This window comes from Quercus lobata, chromosome 4 (assembly GCF_001633185.2).
Source record: "Quercus lobata isolate SW786 chromosome 4, ValleyOak3.0 Primary Assembly, whole genome shotgun sequence".
Lineage (NCBI taxonomy): Eukaryota > Viridiplantae > Streptophyta > Magnoliopsida > Fagales > Fagaceae > Quercus > Quercus lobata.
In genome coordinates this window covers 8,910,431-8,925,765 of record NC_044907.1, presented here as the reverse complement: position 1 = coordinate 8,925,765, position 15,335 = coordinate 8,910,431, and the positions used below count along the sequence as shown (strand labels likewise).

At 34.0% G+C, this 15,335-nt stretch overlaps 1 protein-coding gene across 1 annotated transcript; it reads right to left on the bottom strand.

The window, feature by feature from the left end:
* Nucleotides 1–4,981: 4,981 nt before the first annotated feature.
* LOC115986977 (polyamine oxidase 1) lies at nucleotides 4,982–14,223 on the bottom strand. The gene is made up of 10 exons (XM_031110411.1): nucleotides 14,080–14,223; nucleotides 13,719–13,968; nucleotides 13,031–13,207; nucleotides 12,786–12,847; nucleotides 12,078–12,232; nucleotides 10,479–10,622; nucleotides 8,180–8,329; nucleotides 6,327–6,581; nucleotides 5,824–5,905; nucleotides 4,982–5,717 (listed from the first exon to the last, which is right to left on the bottom strand). Exons 1-10 carry the CDS (start codon nucleotides 14,129–14,131, stop codon nucleotides 5,512–5,514), a joined length of 1,533 nt encoding a protein of 510 aa, XP_030966271.1. The 5' UTR covers nucleotides 14,132–14,223; the 3' UTR covers nucleotides 4,982–5,511.
* Nucleotides 14,224–15,335: the final 1,112 nt, after the last annotated feature.

The window sequence follows — 15,335 nt, the reverse complement described above, 5'->3', positions numbered from 1 at the left end:
GGTCTACTTTTTCACTATAATGATTTACCTAGGTGATTTACAAAGTGAGACCAAGTCTTCCCATGTCATCAACCCATTAGCCTATTAACCTAACTCAAATCTTTTTTGTATAACTTTATTTGTCTAAAACCTTTTTCAACCAAATAACTATTCACTTATTATTCTCTAAGTGAGTTCCAAAATTATGTACCTCAAATTATTCTCTAGGCCTTTATCCTCTAGGTTATTGAACTAACTCAAACTGTTTTGGGATAACTTCATCAAAAAACTTTTGAAGGAGATAACTTTTCACTTACTATTCCTCAAGTGAGTTTCATAACTATGTATCTCATGCATTCCCCTACTTTGTCCTCCCTTTTCCTGATTACTAGGCATAGGGCATTGCTTTCCTTTTTCTTTTCTTTTTTCTTTTTTCCTCTCACATTAGGTACATTCACTTGGATGAATTAGGCCATCATCATTCACCTGTAAAAACTATAGCACAATAGCACTTGCAAAAAAAAATTATGACAACTACATATCTTCTCACATGCATTATTTTTTTATTTTGTCCATCTTGAACATGCCAACTACAAAGGTATACACAATAAGAACAAAATGGATTCTTTGGTGTGCTAAATGGATGATTGTTGTCCATGTTTAAATGTAACCTCTATAATGATAGAAGCTAATACAACCTTTTGAGCTCCGCATTTCAAAAATTGTTTTCTTTAGTAGAAGTGCACTTCTATTCATAATCCACTCAAACTAAGAAGAACGTATTCAATAATAATATAAGGTAAAATTCCAATGTATAAAAACAAAGAAACAATATTTTAATATCTATTGGAAGAAACACTCTAAATTAAATCTATGAAAAGTTGAAAACCACAAAAGAACCTGAAACAAAATTGGAAAAGAAAAACAAATTCATATTTTTTCTCTGCCAAGTTACACTTTGCTCAATCTTTTGTAGTTTGAATTCTAAGTATGCATCTTATAATCCTAGCCATCAAATCTCCTCCATGGAAGTTTCAAGCGTGTAATGGTCATAAGCACTATAGTGTCAAGAAAATTTTTACTAAACTAATGTCCAACGTTGAAGCACATACATGCTGGAGGAATTGCATCTAAAATCTCATCTTTAACAAATTTAAACACATCAAGTAGTTTGGATATTTTCTGTTTCTTAACTTTTTACATCAGAGAACAAAGGTAAAATTCCTTCTTTTCACCAAGTATAGACATTTCCTTCACTTCAGATAGACTATTATTTCTGATTTAATTTCTTGGTTCTTTTTTTTTAGGCAGGGAAAAAAACTTCTTAGCGTATGAACGATTCAACATAGTTCTCCAAATTTACCTAAGACACTATACACACACCATAAAACTATGTTCAAATCATATTGTATAATATAAACTAGTTCAAAATGCCTTAGAACAAGTAAATTTCATGACTAAAAGCAACAGGATTTTTTTTCCCCAGTCCAAGATAGAGAAACTTCAATTAAACTTAGCTACACTAAGTTCCAAAATGACCAACACAACCTCACAAGTCACAGCACCCACACAATCAAACTAGTTAAGTTCTTCACAACACATTATTCACCAAAAACTAAAACCCAAATAAAAAACTTACAATAACCACAAATTCAATGAATTCTAACCCATTCCCATTATCATTGACCCTCATGCAAGAAAAGAAAACAGTCTTATCCTGCCCTGCCCTTATTATCCACCTACAGAAACAGATAGAGAACAGCCTCAGAAGAAAATCATAATCAAACGGCCCAAAGAAATTATTGACCTGGACCAGGTCAGTCAGGATGGAAGTCCTAGTTTTGAGTTCCGGAAGACTAAAAGAATAGTTGAATTATCAAATACTGCAAAGCATGGGAGGTTCTTCTGAAGTTGGATGTTTGTGAGGAGGAGATTGCGAAACTGACTAGGTGGCACCGTATTGCTATGATACGCAAACTTTCAAGTGAGCAAGCTGCATCGGGGATACAGATTGATCCCACAACTATCAGCAAGTATGCGCGTGGCCAGCAGATGTCATTTCTTCAACTGCAACAGCAGACAAGGGAGAAGTCTCAGGAGATTTGGGAACGACAAGTTCAGAGTCTTTCTGCCTTAGATCGTGAAAATGAGAGTGACTCTGAAGGAAATAGTGATCTTGATTCATTTGCTGGGGATTTAGAGAATCTTCTTGATGCAGAGGAATGTGAGGAAGAAGTAGGTAACTGAGTCAAAGCATGACAAAGCAGATGGTGTTAAGGGGCTCAAAATGAGAAGGCGCCCATCCATAGCTCAGGCAGAAGAGGAAAACGAAGATGAAGCCGCTGAAGCTGCCAAATTATGCAGGTTACTCGTGGAAGATGATGAGGCTGAGAGGAGGAAGAAGAAAAAGACTAAAGTTGTGAGGGAGGAAACAGGGCTGGCTTTGGGCTTGCAACCAAGTTTTGGTTTTGAGAACACAAATCGGATCAAGCAAATTGTCAGTACTGCCCAACCTGATGGGTCCTATTCTTCCAAAGAGATATTTAATAAAGACATGAATGAGGTAGAAAATGTTATTGCGAAAAAAGGCAAGTATGGAAAGCTTTAGGTGAAAGCTTTAACGAAAAAGAATGATATCACAAGTGTTGGTCTAGTCAGTAAGAAAATCAAAATATCGGGAGATAAAGTCAAGGTTTTTAAGGACAAGAAATCTGCAAGAGAGAGTTTTGTTTGTGGGGCATGTGGTCAGCTTGGACATATGAGGACAAACAAGACAGGAAACATGAAAAATATGGATTTTAGGGTGAGATGGGCAGGGGATGCGCACCCTCAAAACCTTTTTCTTTTTCCCAGAGAATACACACCCCACAACCTTAATTATGGACTAACCTTTTTTTTGCTGTGAGGTGTACTTATTCTAGTAATGATCTCCTTTTCAATAATAGAATCCTAAACTGAATTTATACATTAAGAGAATCATGAAGCACATGCAGGAAACACAATTCTTGTGTCACCCCAAAGACAATTATGTGGTCCATCTTATCTTAATTTGGTCCGTACTAACAATGCCCCCCTTCTTTCTTTCTTTTTTTAGTGGAAATCGCCATTTTGTTAAATGATAGATCTGTAGTAGTATCTCTTTTCATTTACAATGAATGCTGGGGGTTTAATAATGTGGATTTGTTTGTCTATAACGTAAGTTTACATTATTAGTGCAATTTAAAGCTATAAAAGTCTTCTATCACTTCTGTAAAAAAAAAAAAAAAAAAACTATAAAAGTCCAAGATTTATACCTTCAGCCTTCAGTGCTTCCAATTTTTCATTCAAACACACTAAGTTCCAAATTCACCAACACAACCTCACAGCACCCACACAATCAAACTAGCTAAGTTCTTCACAACACATTATTCACCAAAAACTAAAACCCAGATAAAAAAATTAGAACTTCTTTCAAAAAAATCAACATGCTAAGTTCTTCACAACACATTATGCACCAAAATTCAAAAAAGTATGAAATTTCTTGAAAATTTAAAACAAAAACCAAGACATGGAATTGCAGCGCCAAAACCAGTTGGATTAGTGAAAATTAAGAGAAAAAGAACTCAAATTTTTCGGAGAGAGAGAGAGCTTACAAAGCGCCATTGAAGGGGAAATGGTCCGCTTAGCGACTCTGTGAAATGAAATTGAAAACCCTAATTGGTCGGACACAGGGAGAAGAAAGGGCGAAGAAGAAGATGAGGACGAAGACGACGTCGCACCACTGTCATCCAACGGAAAGGCCATTACCATCGCTCCTCCAACAACCACCAGTTTCCCTTCTCCTATTCCCTCAGGCGCGACGGCGACGGAGACCACGATTCCACTCCCCCGGCCATCATCGATACGCGAAAGCGATCACAACGACGTTTTTAATTTCTGCTGCCGATGGTGTGAGGGTGTGAGGGTTTGAACGTTTGGGGTTTGAACGTTTAGGTGTAAGTGAGAGTGAGAGTGAGACTGTGTTCTGGTAAGGGTGAGGGTGAAGAGAGGCCGAGAGCGAGGCGGCGACGGAGAATGAGGCAGATCGCGAGATTGAGAGGGAGAATGAGAGTATTTGCGAGATTGAGAGGAAGAATGAGAGTATTTGTGTGGAAATAGCTTTAGATTGAGAGAGGGAGATGAGGGAGATAGCGAGATTAAGAGGTTTCGTGTTTGTGGGTATGTTTTGCTCTGTTCATGGTTGGGTATTGTGGGTAAAAGATGGTTTAAGTGTGGGGTACTAGGGAGACATGGCTGAGCAGTACTCGAGCTTCTTGAGCTCGGGTACCAAGTTTATTTTTTAAATTCAGATGCCAACGGCAGGTGCCACGCTGGAACCGAAAAATGGGGTACTCGAGCTCGCCAAACTCGAGTACCACAAAAAGTGGTATTTACCTATTTATTTCCCAAACAGTGTTGCGGGCCTAAATATTTCCAAAATACATGCTAATGGGCCATTTTTCCCATGAAAGACAATAAGTCCATTCCCCTTTATGTAATGGGCTTACATATTTCTTGGTAGAAATAATGGGCCTACCTGAAGTATGATACTTAGGCCTCTATTTATTGGTCTGCTGAAAATGTAGTATTCAATTTTTAACGTAACTATAGTGCTACTTGTCAATTTTATGGAAAAAGTTTACCTTCAAATTGAGTTGGAGGAATAGTATGTCATATGACCACCCCTATGCATTAAATCACATGATTAATTAAAATATTTAAACAATCTATTTTGAGTAACTCATATGACTTCAAGCAGATATAACCCAAAAAAAAAAAAAAAATCAAACAACTAAATATAAACGTGGAGAGTTTGTTAAGTAGACACGTGATGGGTCAAAAGAATATTTCTCTGGTTTGGAAGAAAACGTTATGCAAATTCATACATAGTCTTTCACACCGAAGCCAAAATTATAAAGAAAAAAAGAACTCACCACCACCATAGCTAAAAACAACAATGATAAATTTATGCTAAGGACAGATATATATTGCATTGAATTTTAAATTACCTTTATTTGAAACTGAGTCTACAATGATAAAAGTATTAATACACTTGTGGCCTCATTTACTAGCCTATCAATTAGATGGCCATTGAGTTTGATGGGACGAATTGGAAATCTTTGCATAATCAATTATTCAAATAGAATTAGAAATAAGAGTTGGTCAAGTGAGACTTGGTACATGTAAAATTAGAATTGTAAGGCCTTTCCTATTCTTAATCTCAGTCCTTCCAATAAACAATCTTTTATACGTATGCCCAAACCAAAATCCCTTCAAGAATCCAAAACTCGGCTCCATTATGATCATGTAGCAGCTACACATATAGTCCAAGCAACCTTTTGCATTTCTTCCGTAACCTGCTTTTTGTATCTCAATTCATTCTAGCATATGGATGGACTCAAGGGCTTGAACCGAATGCAAAACCAAATCCATCAGGCCAGCAGTCTCATTGGTCATATTTTTATCGTCATCATCATCATCGACAAAGTGCCATTTTTGTATAGGTCCATATAGTCACAATATAGCTTCTGGAATACTGAGTTTCCCACTAAGATATAATTGAGTGGGAATATCGCATTTGTGCAGACTTGAGACTGCATCTGCTTGTGTCAAAGTTAACGACCCAGTCAACGCTAACAAGGGCTCTAACAAATGATTTTGATTCTCAGTTTTTCTTTCTTTCCTTATTTCTTCTAACAAAGCTTTACTAGAGTCGATACCTGGTTAGTTGATCAAGAGAATAACATAGCCCGAATAAGATGTTAGAAGTCATCCTGATAATTGGAACCTACAATTCAAAAATACAAGATACAATAATCTACTTACCTGCTAAGTATCCACCGTGGACATAACCACTAAATTGTTCACTTGTGTGTTCACCGGTAAAGAAGATGCGTCCCACTGGGGCCTTAACAAAAAGCATAAAACAATTTCATTACAAAATCATAATGAAAATTTTTTAATTAAGTTCAAAATTTTTAACATGATTTTCAGACTTTAAACAAGAATTGCATAATTCCACCCACTCTGTTTTGCTTTCTATTCTTCAAGTTGCAAATAAAATACATTACAGATGTCCACTATTTGGGCAGCAGAAGCAAATTCTAGAGTCCCCTTACAATAGCGTGTCTTTCCTATCTGCTAAGGTTTCTTATCCATAGTTTCTTATCATGGAAAGAAAATATATATATACGTTGAAGAAGCTAAGATTTCTAGCAGGTGGTCATTTATAATTTATAAATTCAACTCATATTTAGTACCCAACATAGGCAAATTGAAAATTTATCACCTATTAAAAAAATTTATGGAATGTAAGTAAGAAACTGTACCTTAATATTGTGAACAAGTTGATTATTAGAGATGATTGGATAGTTGCTGTAGCTGCCACATTGGAACCTGTTATAATACCAACGGGGCACTAGAATATCAGTGGCATTAGGTATGTTGGGTCCAAACATGTTTCTAAGAACCCCCATAGCTTCTTTCAATGTTTCTTCATCTGACTGGGCTTCTACACGTTTTGATTCCCCATTCGTCAACGTTACAACCAGGATATTTGAACCAGGGAATGCATTCTCCATGTGCTGATGACATAGCAACGGATCAGCAACAAAATTGGATAATTCAATGATTAATTAAGAATGAATAGCTGATCTAATACCATAAAAATATTATATGATATTATGTTTAAAAAACTTTAACACACTTTATTTGTTATAATAAACATAATTAGAATCTACTTATACTGCATAAAAAAATTGAAATTGAAGGACATGAGATCCTGAAGTGCCTGCACAAGAGGCCACGTATAGTCCTTTAATTAATTCAATTTTTCCTAATTAAACAGAGAATTTTGTTTAAAAATGCATGAATCTAGAAAATTTAATTACACCTAAAAAAAATTCAAAGTTCTCTAAAAACGATGGAAAGAAAAGAGTCAAATTAAGATTTCCCATTGGTTCCCATCAGGCAGCTAATATTGCCAGCTCTAAGAGAGTGACAGAAACATCATAGATGAAAATATCATTCAAAAATAATTAATATTTCTTTTCAAATCATAAATGGGGGCACTTGCAACAAGACTATGAAAAACACGCACAATATTTTGAATGGTTAACATTCTAATTAAGAAAGAAGTCAAAATTATCTTTAAAAATGATGCAAACTAGGGGGACTAACTCAACCTAAACCTATATTCCATATCAAAAAATAACAAGCTGTCTTCTTTGATTATTGTTACAGATTTTGCATTTTGAAATAATATACTCAAGAAAGCTACAATGATAGCTAGCTGCAATCATATGGCACACTTGAATGAGATGATTCCATCCATCTAAGAATGAGTTTTCCATAGGCTTATAGTGATAGTAATCATAACAGATCACAAGAATTATGTGAATCCTGTGATGCAAAAACAAAGCCTGATTGTTATCAATGCTAATCATGTGGCAATAGGTTAATGATTTGGTAATGATGCAATTTAATATATTAAAATTAAAGAAAACAGCAGGTGCTGGAAGTTAAAAATGCTAGATCAAGATGCACGTACCCCACATCTACATGACTTCCATATCCTATATATCATAATGACAAATTTAATAAGATACACCTAAATCCCAATTGTAAGATATGAATCCAATTATTAATTTTGTTGATGTTGAAATAGTTTAGGGTGCATATCAAAGATATGATGCATTTGTCTTCACATCTGACCTAAAGCAGCAGTCAACTATGATCCTATACTAACAAATGATATGTGTGTCGGTGACAATCAAAAGTAGTAATTGAAGATATCATGTTGAGGTTCTTCTTTAATTCTTCTTTCTTTTGTCAATTACACTCAAAATCAAGGGTAGTAATTAAAGATATCATCTTAAGGTTCTTCCTTAATTCTTTTTTCTTTTGTGAATTGCACTAAAGTCACAGCAAACCACTCCCCTCCTCTCTGCCCTTAACTACAGCTACAATACACAATTGACCACCATTGTGAATTTGCATAAACTCCCAGAACAAGCTTAGCTCACATACAAAGAAGAACACTAGCAGTACAAAATGACTCAAAATCCATTTAACCGATACAGAAAAGGCCGGCATTGGGCAAAAGACATTTCAATGTTAGCTGGAAACAATAAAAATGATTAAAAAAGAAAGAAAGAAAAGAACAATATATATATAAACAAACCTGCCAGAACGTGTAGTATCCCCTCCTCTCGTGAGCATACATGAAGAACTCTTTTCCGGGTCCACATGGCCAGAACTTATGTGGAAATTTTAAGAAGATCTTTGTGTACACCATCACTTCACATGTCTGTATGGCCTCCGTTTTCCACCTCTGTTTCATTATTTTATTCATTATGTTAATATTTAATCCAACAATTATAATATTAATTGGAACTTCCCAGCAACAAAACTTAGGCCAAGGGACCACAAACATACATGACCTACTACCACCAAAATTTATATACTGAGAGAGTCCCAACAAATTTGACTTATATATTTATATAATAATAATATAGTAATAAATAAATAAATAAAACTAGAGTCCCAATGGATTTGTTTAAGCACATATATGTAAATAGCAGATCATGTGCATCAGTTAGCCACTTAAACACCCAAAGCAATGAATTTGTAAGCACCCTAACTCTGGCAGTAAAATTTTCACAGCATATGGAAGAACTTACACAATATTGAATTTTTGTTAGCTCTTTTAGCATTGAAAGTCTAACATGTTTATTTCTCAGCCTTGTTTCATTTTAGAGTGAAGCACCAATCGCTTACTTGTAGCCTTGTTTCATTTTTTCCAGCAAGAATACACAATAAACCCAACTAGTGTCTCATTCTTTACCAAACTATAATATGAAATAGTATAAAACTGACTGCCACAATATATAAATACCAATTGTATCTTACACCATATTATGCTAACCAATCAAGAACCAGAATTCAAAAGGCTAAGTGAAATGAACTATTTGTGGAGCACCAATAGCTGTAGTCATGGTCTCATTCTTTTTCAACAAGTATATACTATATAAAAAACCAGTTGTCACTCACAACATACAAATGCCAATACCCACCACCGTACACCGTACCAGTAGTCAACTAACAAATGAGTCTTAACAGACAGAGAGGATCCAATAGGCAAACTGTGGATTGCAAATACTGTGGATCATGTAACCCATATTTGCATTACAAGGACACTTCGAGAATCTGTGTCTTGCGTCATCACAGAGTGAGCTTTTATTTAATACTATCCATGAATTCTGACACCTTCAAGTTAATGCTATTTAAATTTGTGGGTCAGAGCCTAGTAGCCTACACAGCCAGTAAACTGAGTAGAAGCTTCATTCTCTACAAGGGCCTTATCTCTATAGATTCACCTATGTTGGACCAAAATATTGAAATAATGTACGCACATTCAGGAAGTCATGAATCATTATTTTTTATAAGGGTTAAGGTCAATCATTCGTGGGGCTTTGGGGAAAAAACTAATCTGTCTCGAGCCTAACAACTGTGATTAATTGGCACAAAACAGTGAACATAGACCGATAGTGTATTATGTATATGATTTGACCCTACTTATATATAAAATATCTTATGTCACATGTCAGCGTAGTGTTATAAACACCCATTATACAATACCACCTTTTACATCTTTCTTATATATATATATAACTTATTAGTATAAAAGACTTATAACATTACATTACATTCTCAATTATCTAAAATTTTCAGATGATTATGTGAATTAATAAGGGTCAATATAGGCATCAGTTGTCCCAAGACAATGTTTACATACACAAATTTTTTTCAATAAATGCTATGGCAGCAAGTTTTAATGATAAAGCGGTGTTAGAAATAATAAATTTGTGAAAAAAAAAAAAAAAAAAAAAAAAGAAGGAGGGAAAGGTTAGAGCTGCTATAAATTTTACTACAAAAAAATTAGTACAAATTAAAGTGTTAAAATCACAATTATTACCACTTAAACAACATGATAAATTAATGTTTAAATTATTTTTGTGATTGATGACATAATTTTGTTAATTTTTTGCAAATTCATAGCTAGAATGCATGGACATATACTCGGATACGAATACGGTACAGTACATTACAATATAGTAACACGAACAATTTTTGAAAATTTATAATATGATATGGCAGATAAACATGGGTATATTACAATACAATAACACAAGCAATTTTTGAAAATGCATAATATAATATGACAGATAAACATAGATATAACGATCATATGATATCTCAAATAAAGTAGCTGTGCATTTTAAATTTATTCTATCAGTAGCATCACTCAAAAGAATTGCAAACATCATGTGTATTAGTGATTGCTACATCATGCAACTGTGTGGTTACTTATGAGTTATCAGTTATCAGTTATGTGACTTATGACTAGCACAGTGAGAACTTAGAACTTGATCATGAAAAACTTGAAAATTAAAAAAAAATAGAAGGAAGAGGAAACGTACGGGCAAGGAGGGTCTGAAGGAAATGAGGTCGCTTTGTAGAACACCGATGCTGACAGAAAGAATCAAGTAATTGGCTTCGTAGACGCAACCATCCTCCGTTGTTACCGTCACGCCGTTTCTCGAGTGCTGTAACTCCCGAACTACCTGCTCCAAATCCGTGCATAGTAACACAACCATTAAATGTATTCATAAAAAAAATACATATATTGTGTTGATCTTAAAATAGTATTATCATTAACTAATAAAAAATAAATGTAAAAACAAAGTCCAAGGCAACAAATAAAAGACTCTGAGAAGTCAAACCAAGAAAATGTGTGCAATTTTGGAATTCAAAAATATGAAAATGGGAAAGATTTTAATGAAGAAGAATCTGTGTAGAGTTGAGGTACACATAACACACTACACAGACCCATTTACCGATTTAATGGGAGCTTTCTAAACAGTAAAAAAAAAAGTGTGAATGAAATATAGCAAGCATTAGTGCGGAGATAGGTCCACTGGGTTCTGATTCTTTTGAGCATTCGAGGTAGCAAAGACAACAGCACCAATAAATGAAGAAAATGACAAGACCCCTTATTTTCATGTTCTTATTTGAAGCTGATATGACATCTCACCTCATGGGGTATTGTTCTTTGGTCATAATTCACACTGTGCAGGGTGATGGGAAATTGAAAATTTTTGGGTCCTACTAAATTTATGAGAGGTAAAAAAAGAAATGGGCTTTAATGGTTGCAAGCATCATTTGCCAATTCATAGCTATATGATTGAAATCAAATATATTGTTGATAGGTCAAATTATAGATGCAAGCTGGGGTCATCAAAACTCATAAAGTGTTTTCGTTTTTTAGCTTTGGAAATGGGAAGAGCTGGCCAAAGAAAATATCTACAATGAGAATTAAAGAAATCCAACATAGCCCATTATAGATCATATGAGTAGTTATTTGATTGATAAAAAAATATCTAGTTCAGTGTTTTGCTCATCTACGCTTTCAACTCTCACAAGAAAGTAACAAAGTTCAACTCACACAAGAAAAGCAACATATTAATTACATAAAAGTAGCTTTTAAAGAACCCCAATTTCAAAACCAAATGTTTGAAAGATAATCTCTTTTAATGTCATTAATGCTTCCTAATGTGTCTATATTCCTCAGTTTTTTCTATAGTGAATCATCAATGGTGTGACATTTGGTAAGGTTGAAAAATTAGTTAGTTTCACATCTTCGTTTCTCAAACTTATCTGCCTATCATCATGAAGGTCAGAGACCAGCAAACATCAAAGAAAACTCCTCTCAACCTACTTTGATGAGTAGTATTTTAATGAGAATGAGTAAATGGCAGTGAGATTAAGATCTTTCATTTATAATAATTATTATTATAAATAATAAAACTTTCACAAAAACGTCATTATCTGCAAATTCTAAAAACAAGGTCAATACATCAGTACTACAAATTGAAAAGTAGCACATGCATTCAAAAAGAGAAGCTGAAGTGGAAGAATCGGGTTCAAATCTCTAGATACTTAAATTAGGTAAGTGTAAAATTCTATCTCCACAAATGAAAAAAAAAAGAAATATAGTAAAAGAAAAATATTTATTCTACCTTGTTTAGTTGCAGTCGACTATCCAAGATTTTGCCCTCAGAGGTAAAAAGAAACTCTTCAGCCATTTTGTATAACAAATGCTCGAACCCTCTTTCATCTGCAACTAAAAATTCTCGTTCCCCAAAATCTACAAAAGTTGATATTGGCTCTACCTCTGTGTACCCAAAACCAAAACACAACATTCTCAATTTTTGATACAATTTTTTTACACTCCAAAATAAAACATTAAAAAAATAAATAAAAGAACTTTATCCACATCAACAGTGTCTTAGATATACTATTTAGCTCATTGACTTAGTTTACTTGAAACCAAGTCTGTCGTTATTTTTCAAAACTTTAAACCATAAAATATGACACCACCCCTATTCATGTACAATGCCATTCATGCTTTATTCAATTACACGAAGAAAAAAGTTTTGAAGAATTTTTTTTTGGAAAAAAAAAAAACCCAGAAAGAATTACATAAAAATAAATAAAAATATAGTCAAAGCATTATAAAACTATTTGACTTTGTTGGGTCTAAGTTTATGGTTTCATCATTGAACAACGAATCATTTAAAATATCCAAAATTTCGCTTTCTTTGCTTTTTATTATTTTCATCAATAATAACAATTTTTTTAAATTAAAAAAATTATTAAAAAAAAAAAAAAAAAAAAACAACAACAACAACAACAACAACGTAGCACGAGCTCCAATAAAATCTCACCTGCCATCTCAAAATCGTGTAGCAAGAAGTCAATAGCGTGCTCAAATGGCGTCCTCGGCGTACTAAGAATAAAAACAATAACCAAAAATTTAGAAAAAGATAATAATAATTCAAAAATTCAAAAACCATAAATAAATATAAAAAATAAAAATAAAATCTTTCTTGGATAAGTATAAGAAAGATATATATTAGGATTCACTTAAAATTAAATATAATAAAAAGTTGATTTTTCCCAAAAAAACTACCAAAGAGGGTCTTCCAAAGGCGGTTCAGTTACTCTGCTGACGTCACCACCACCACATCCACGGTTGTTCGATTCTTGGCTCCTGAGTGACCGAATCGCCGAGTCCATCTTCTCCTTCGCCGAGTCCACCGCCTTCTTGTACAACTCGTTCGCTAGTTTTCTCGGTATAATTTTCCCGCTGTAACAAACAACACAAAACAACACAACTCGTTCAGTAAATCAGTCCGATTCTCACCATACCCGGCGCATTTTAGCTCCACCGGATTTAGCAAAACTAAGATTCAATCAGTAACGGTAAAATGTAAACTGTGCCGGTCAAACGGTCAAAAAGTCAAAGAAAGAAAGAAAGAATGAATTTCGAAAATGCCACCATGTCACCCGGCGCAAAATAGCATTCAGATACGGCTACCGATACGGACACACCAATTTTTTTTTCAAAAAAAAAAATGCTGAGAGAGCGCCGCGTCAGATGTATTCGGATACGAATACGATACGATACCAAAAAAATAAAAATAAAAATCGAAATTTTCAAAAATGCCGACAGGGCGCCACGTCACCGGCGGCGCAAGATAGCAAAAGGCCTATTAACGATCTCACCGGAAAAGAGAAAAGAGAACGAAATTTTGAAAAATACTGAAAAGCGCGCACATGTGACCCGCGGACACGGATACGGATACGGATTCGGATACCTGGTATCGTAGATGTTGTAGCGAGCATTGCTGTAGTCAGAGAAGCAAGTGCGGAGGCCGGAATTGTTAGCGAGCTCCCAAGCGGGATTGGACTTTTCGCCGCCAACTCCAGCGATCCACCCGGCCCCGAGCTCCACCGACACCCCGCCGAAACTTTCTTTCCGGATCCTACCGCCGATTCGGTCCGAAGCTTCTAGAATCATAAATTCCTCTATTCCGTTCTCCGCCAACACCTTCGCCGCCGATATTCCTGAAAAAAAAACACACACACACACACACGAAACACAAAAACGTGAGAAAACGAAACCGGAAAAAGTATGAGGAATCGGCGGTGGAGATGAGTTTCGGAGGCTGGATGTACCGGAAACGCCGGCGCCGACGATGATTACGGAGGAGCGAGAAGGTGAGTCCATGAATGAAAGAATGAAATTAAGGAATGGACAGAGTAGATGTGTAATTTGCGTGAGTTTGAGTATTTTTTCACAGAGAGAGAGAGAGAGAGAGAGCTTTGTTTGCGAGAGAGTCAGAAATAGCGCGGTCTAATTTATATAGGTGTTGTCGCGTTGATGGTGTGTTTTTTTTCTTTTTCTTTTTTTTTTTAAATAATTTTTTGCGTCATTAGAGTTAACGGAAATCTTAAAAGTTAATTAGTTAAAAAAAATTTCAAAAAAAGCTAATTGTTAGATATAAATAAAGTATATTATTTTTCTGTTTGGCTTAATTGGGAATCTGAATACCCACTTGTTTTAAATAGAATTCACATTCTTACTAAAAGGGGATTAAAAAAGGAATCCAAATTTTCCTGACATCTAATTCACTAGTATGATTTGCAACCAAATATAGGAATCTTTAAATAATCTTAAAAATCTTAAAACATTGCCCCTATACTAAACGCCATACAAATTATGTCATAAATCAAATGTTTAAATTTCAAGTCTTTTAATCTAAAATTATGGATATAATATAATTTTATTAATCAAATTGTAAATAACATTTGAATGGGATGAAATTTGACATGTCTGTTAAGAATATAAAAAACATGCAATTCAACATTTATATTTTTAAAATTATGTAGTTATGTTAATTTTTTTAGTGAAAAATTATAGCCAATAGCTACAATCAAGTTTATAGCTAAATCCTATCCCAAAAAAAATTATAGCTAAACGGTTTCTATAAAAAAAATTATAGCTAAACTTTGTTTTAAAAAAATTTATTTTTTCTCATTAAAAAAATGGAAAATTACAATTTACCCCCTTGTGCTTTGATTGTAATTTAAGTTGCTTACTTAATTTAAAATTTAACACTTTACCTATTTGAAGTTTGACCGTAATTTAATTTATCTACCTGTGATTTGTAATCTTATGATACAAGTGTTTCGCAGGATTCTTTTTTATCTTGTATTTTTTATTTTTTGTGTTTTCTAAGGAGAGATATAAAAAATTGAGCAAAATTATATATTTAATAATGTTTTTAACATAAATGGGTTAGAAAACTCTAACTAGGTTAACATTAGGTAAGTAAAATGTCAAATTTCAAAATACATGTAGACAACTTAAATTTCAATCAAATTATAAATGGATAAATTATAATTTGCTCTAAAATATTTTTAAAAATACC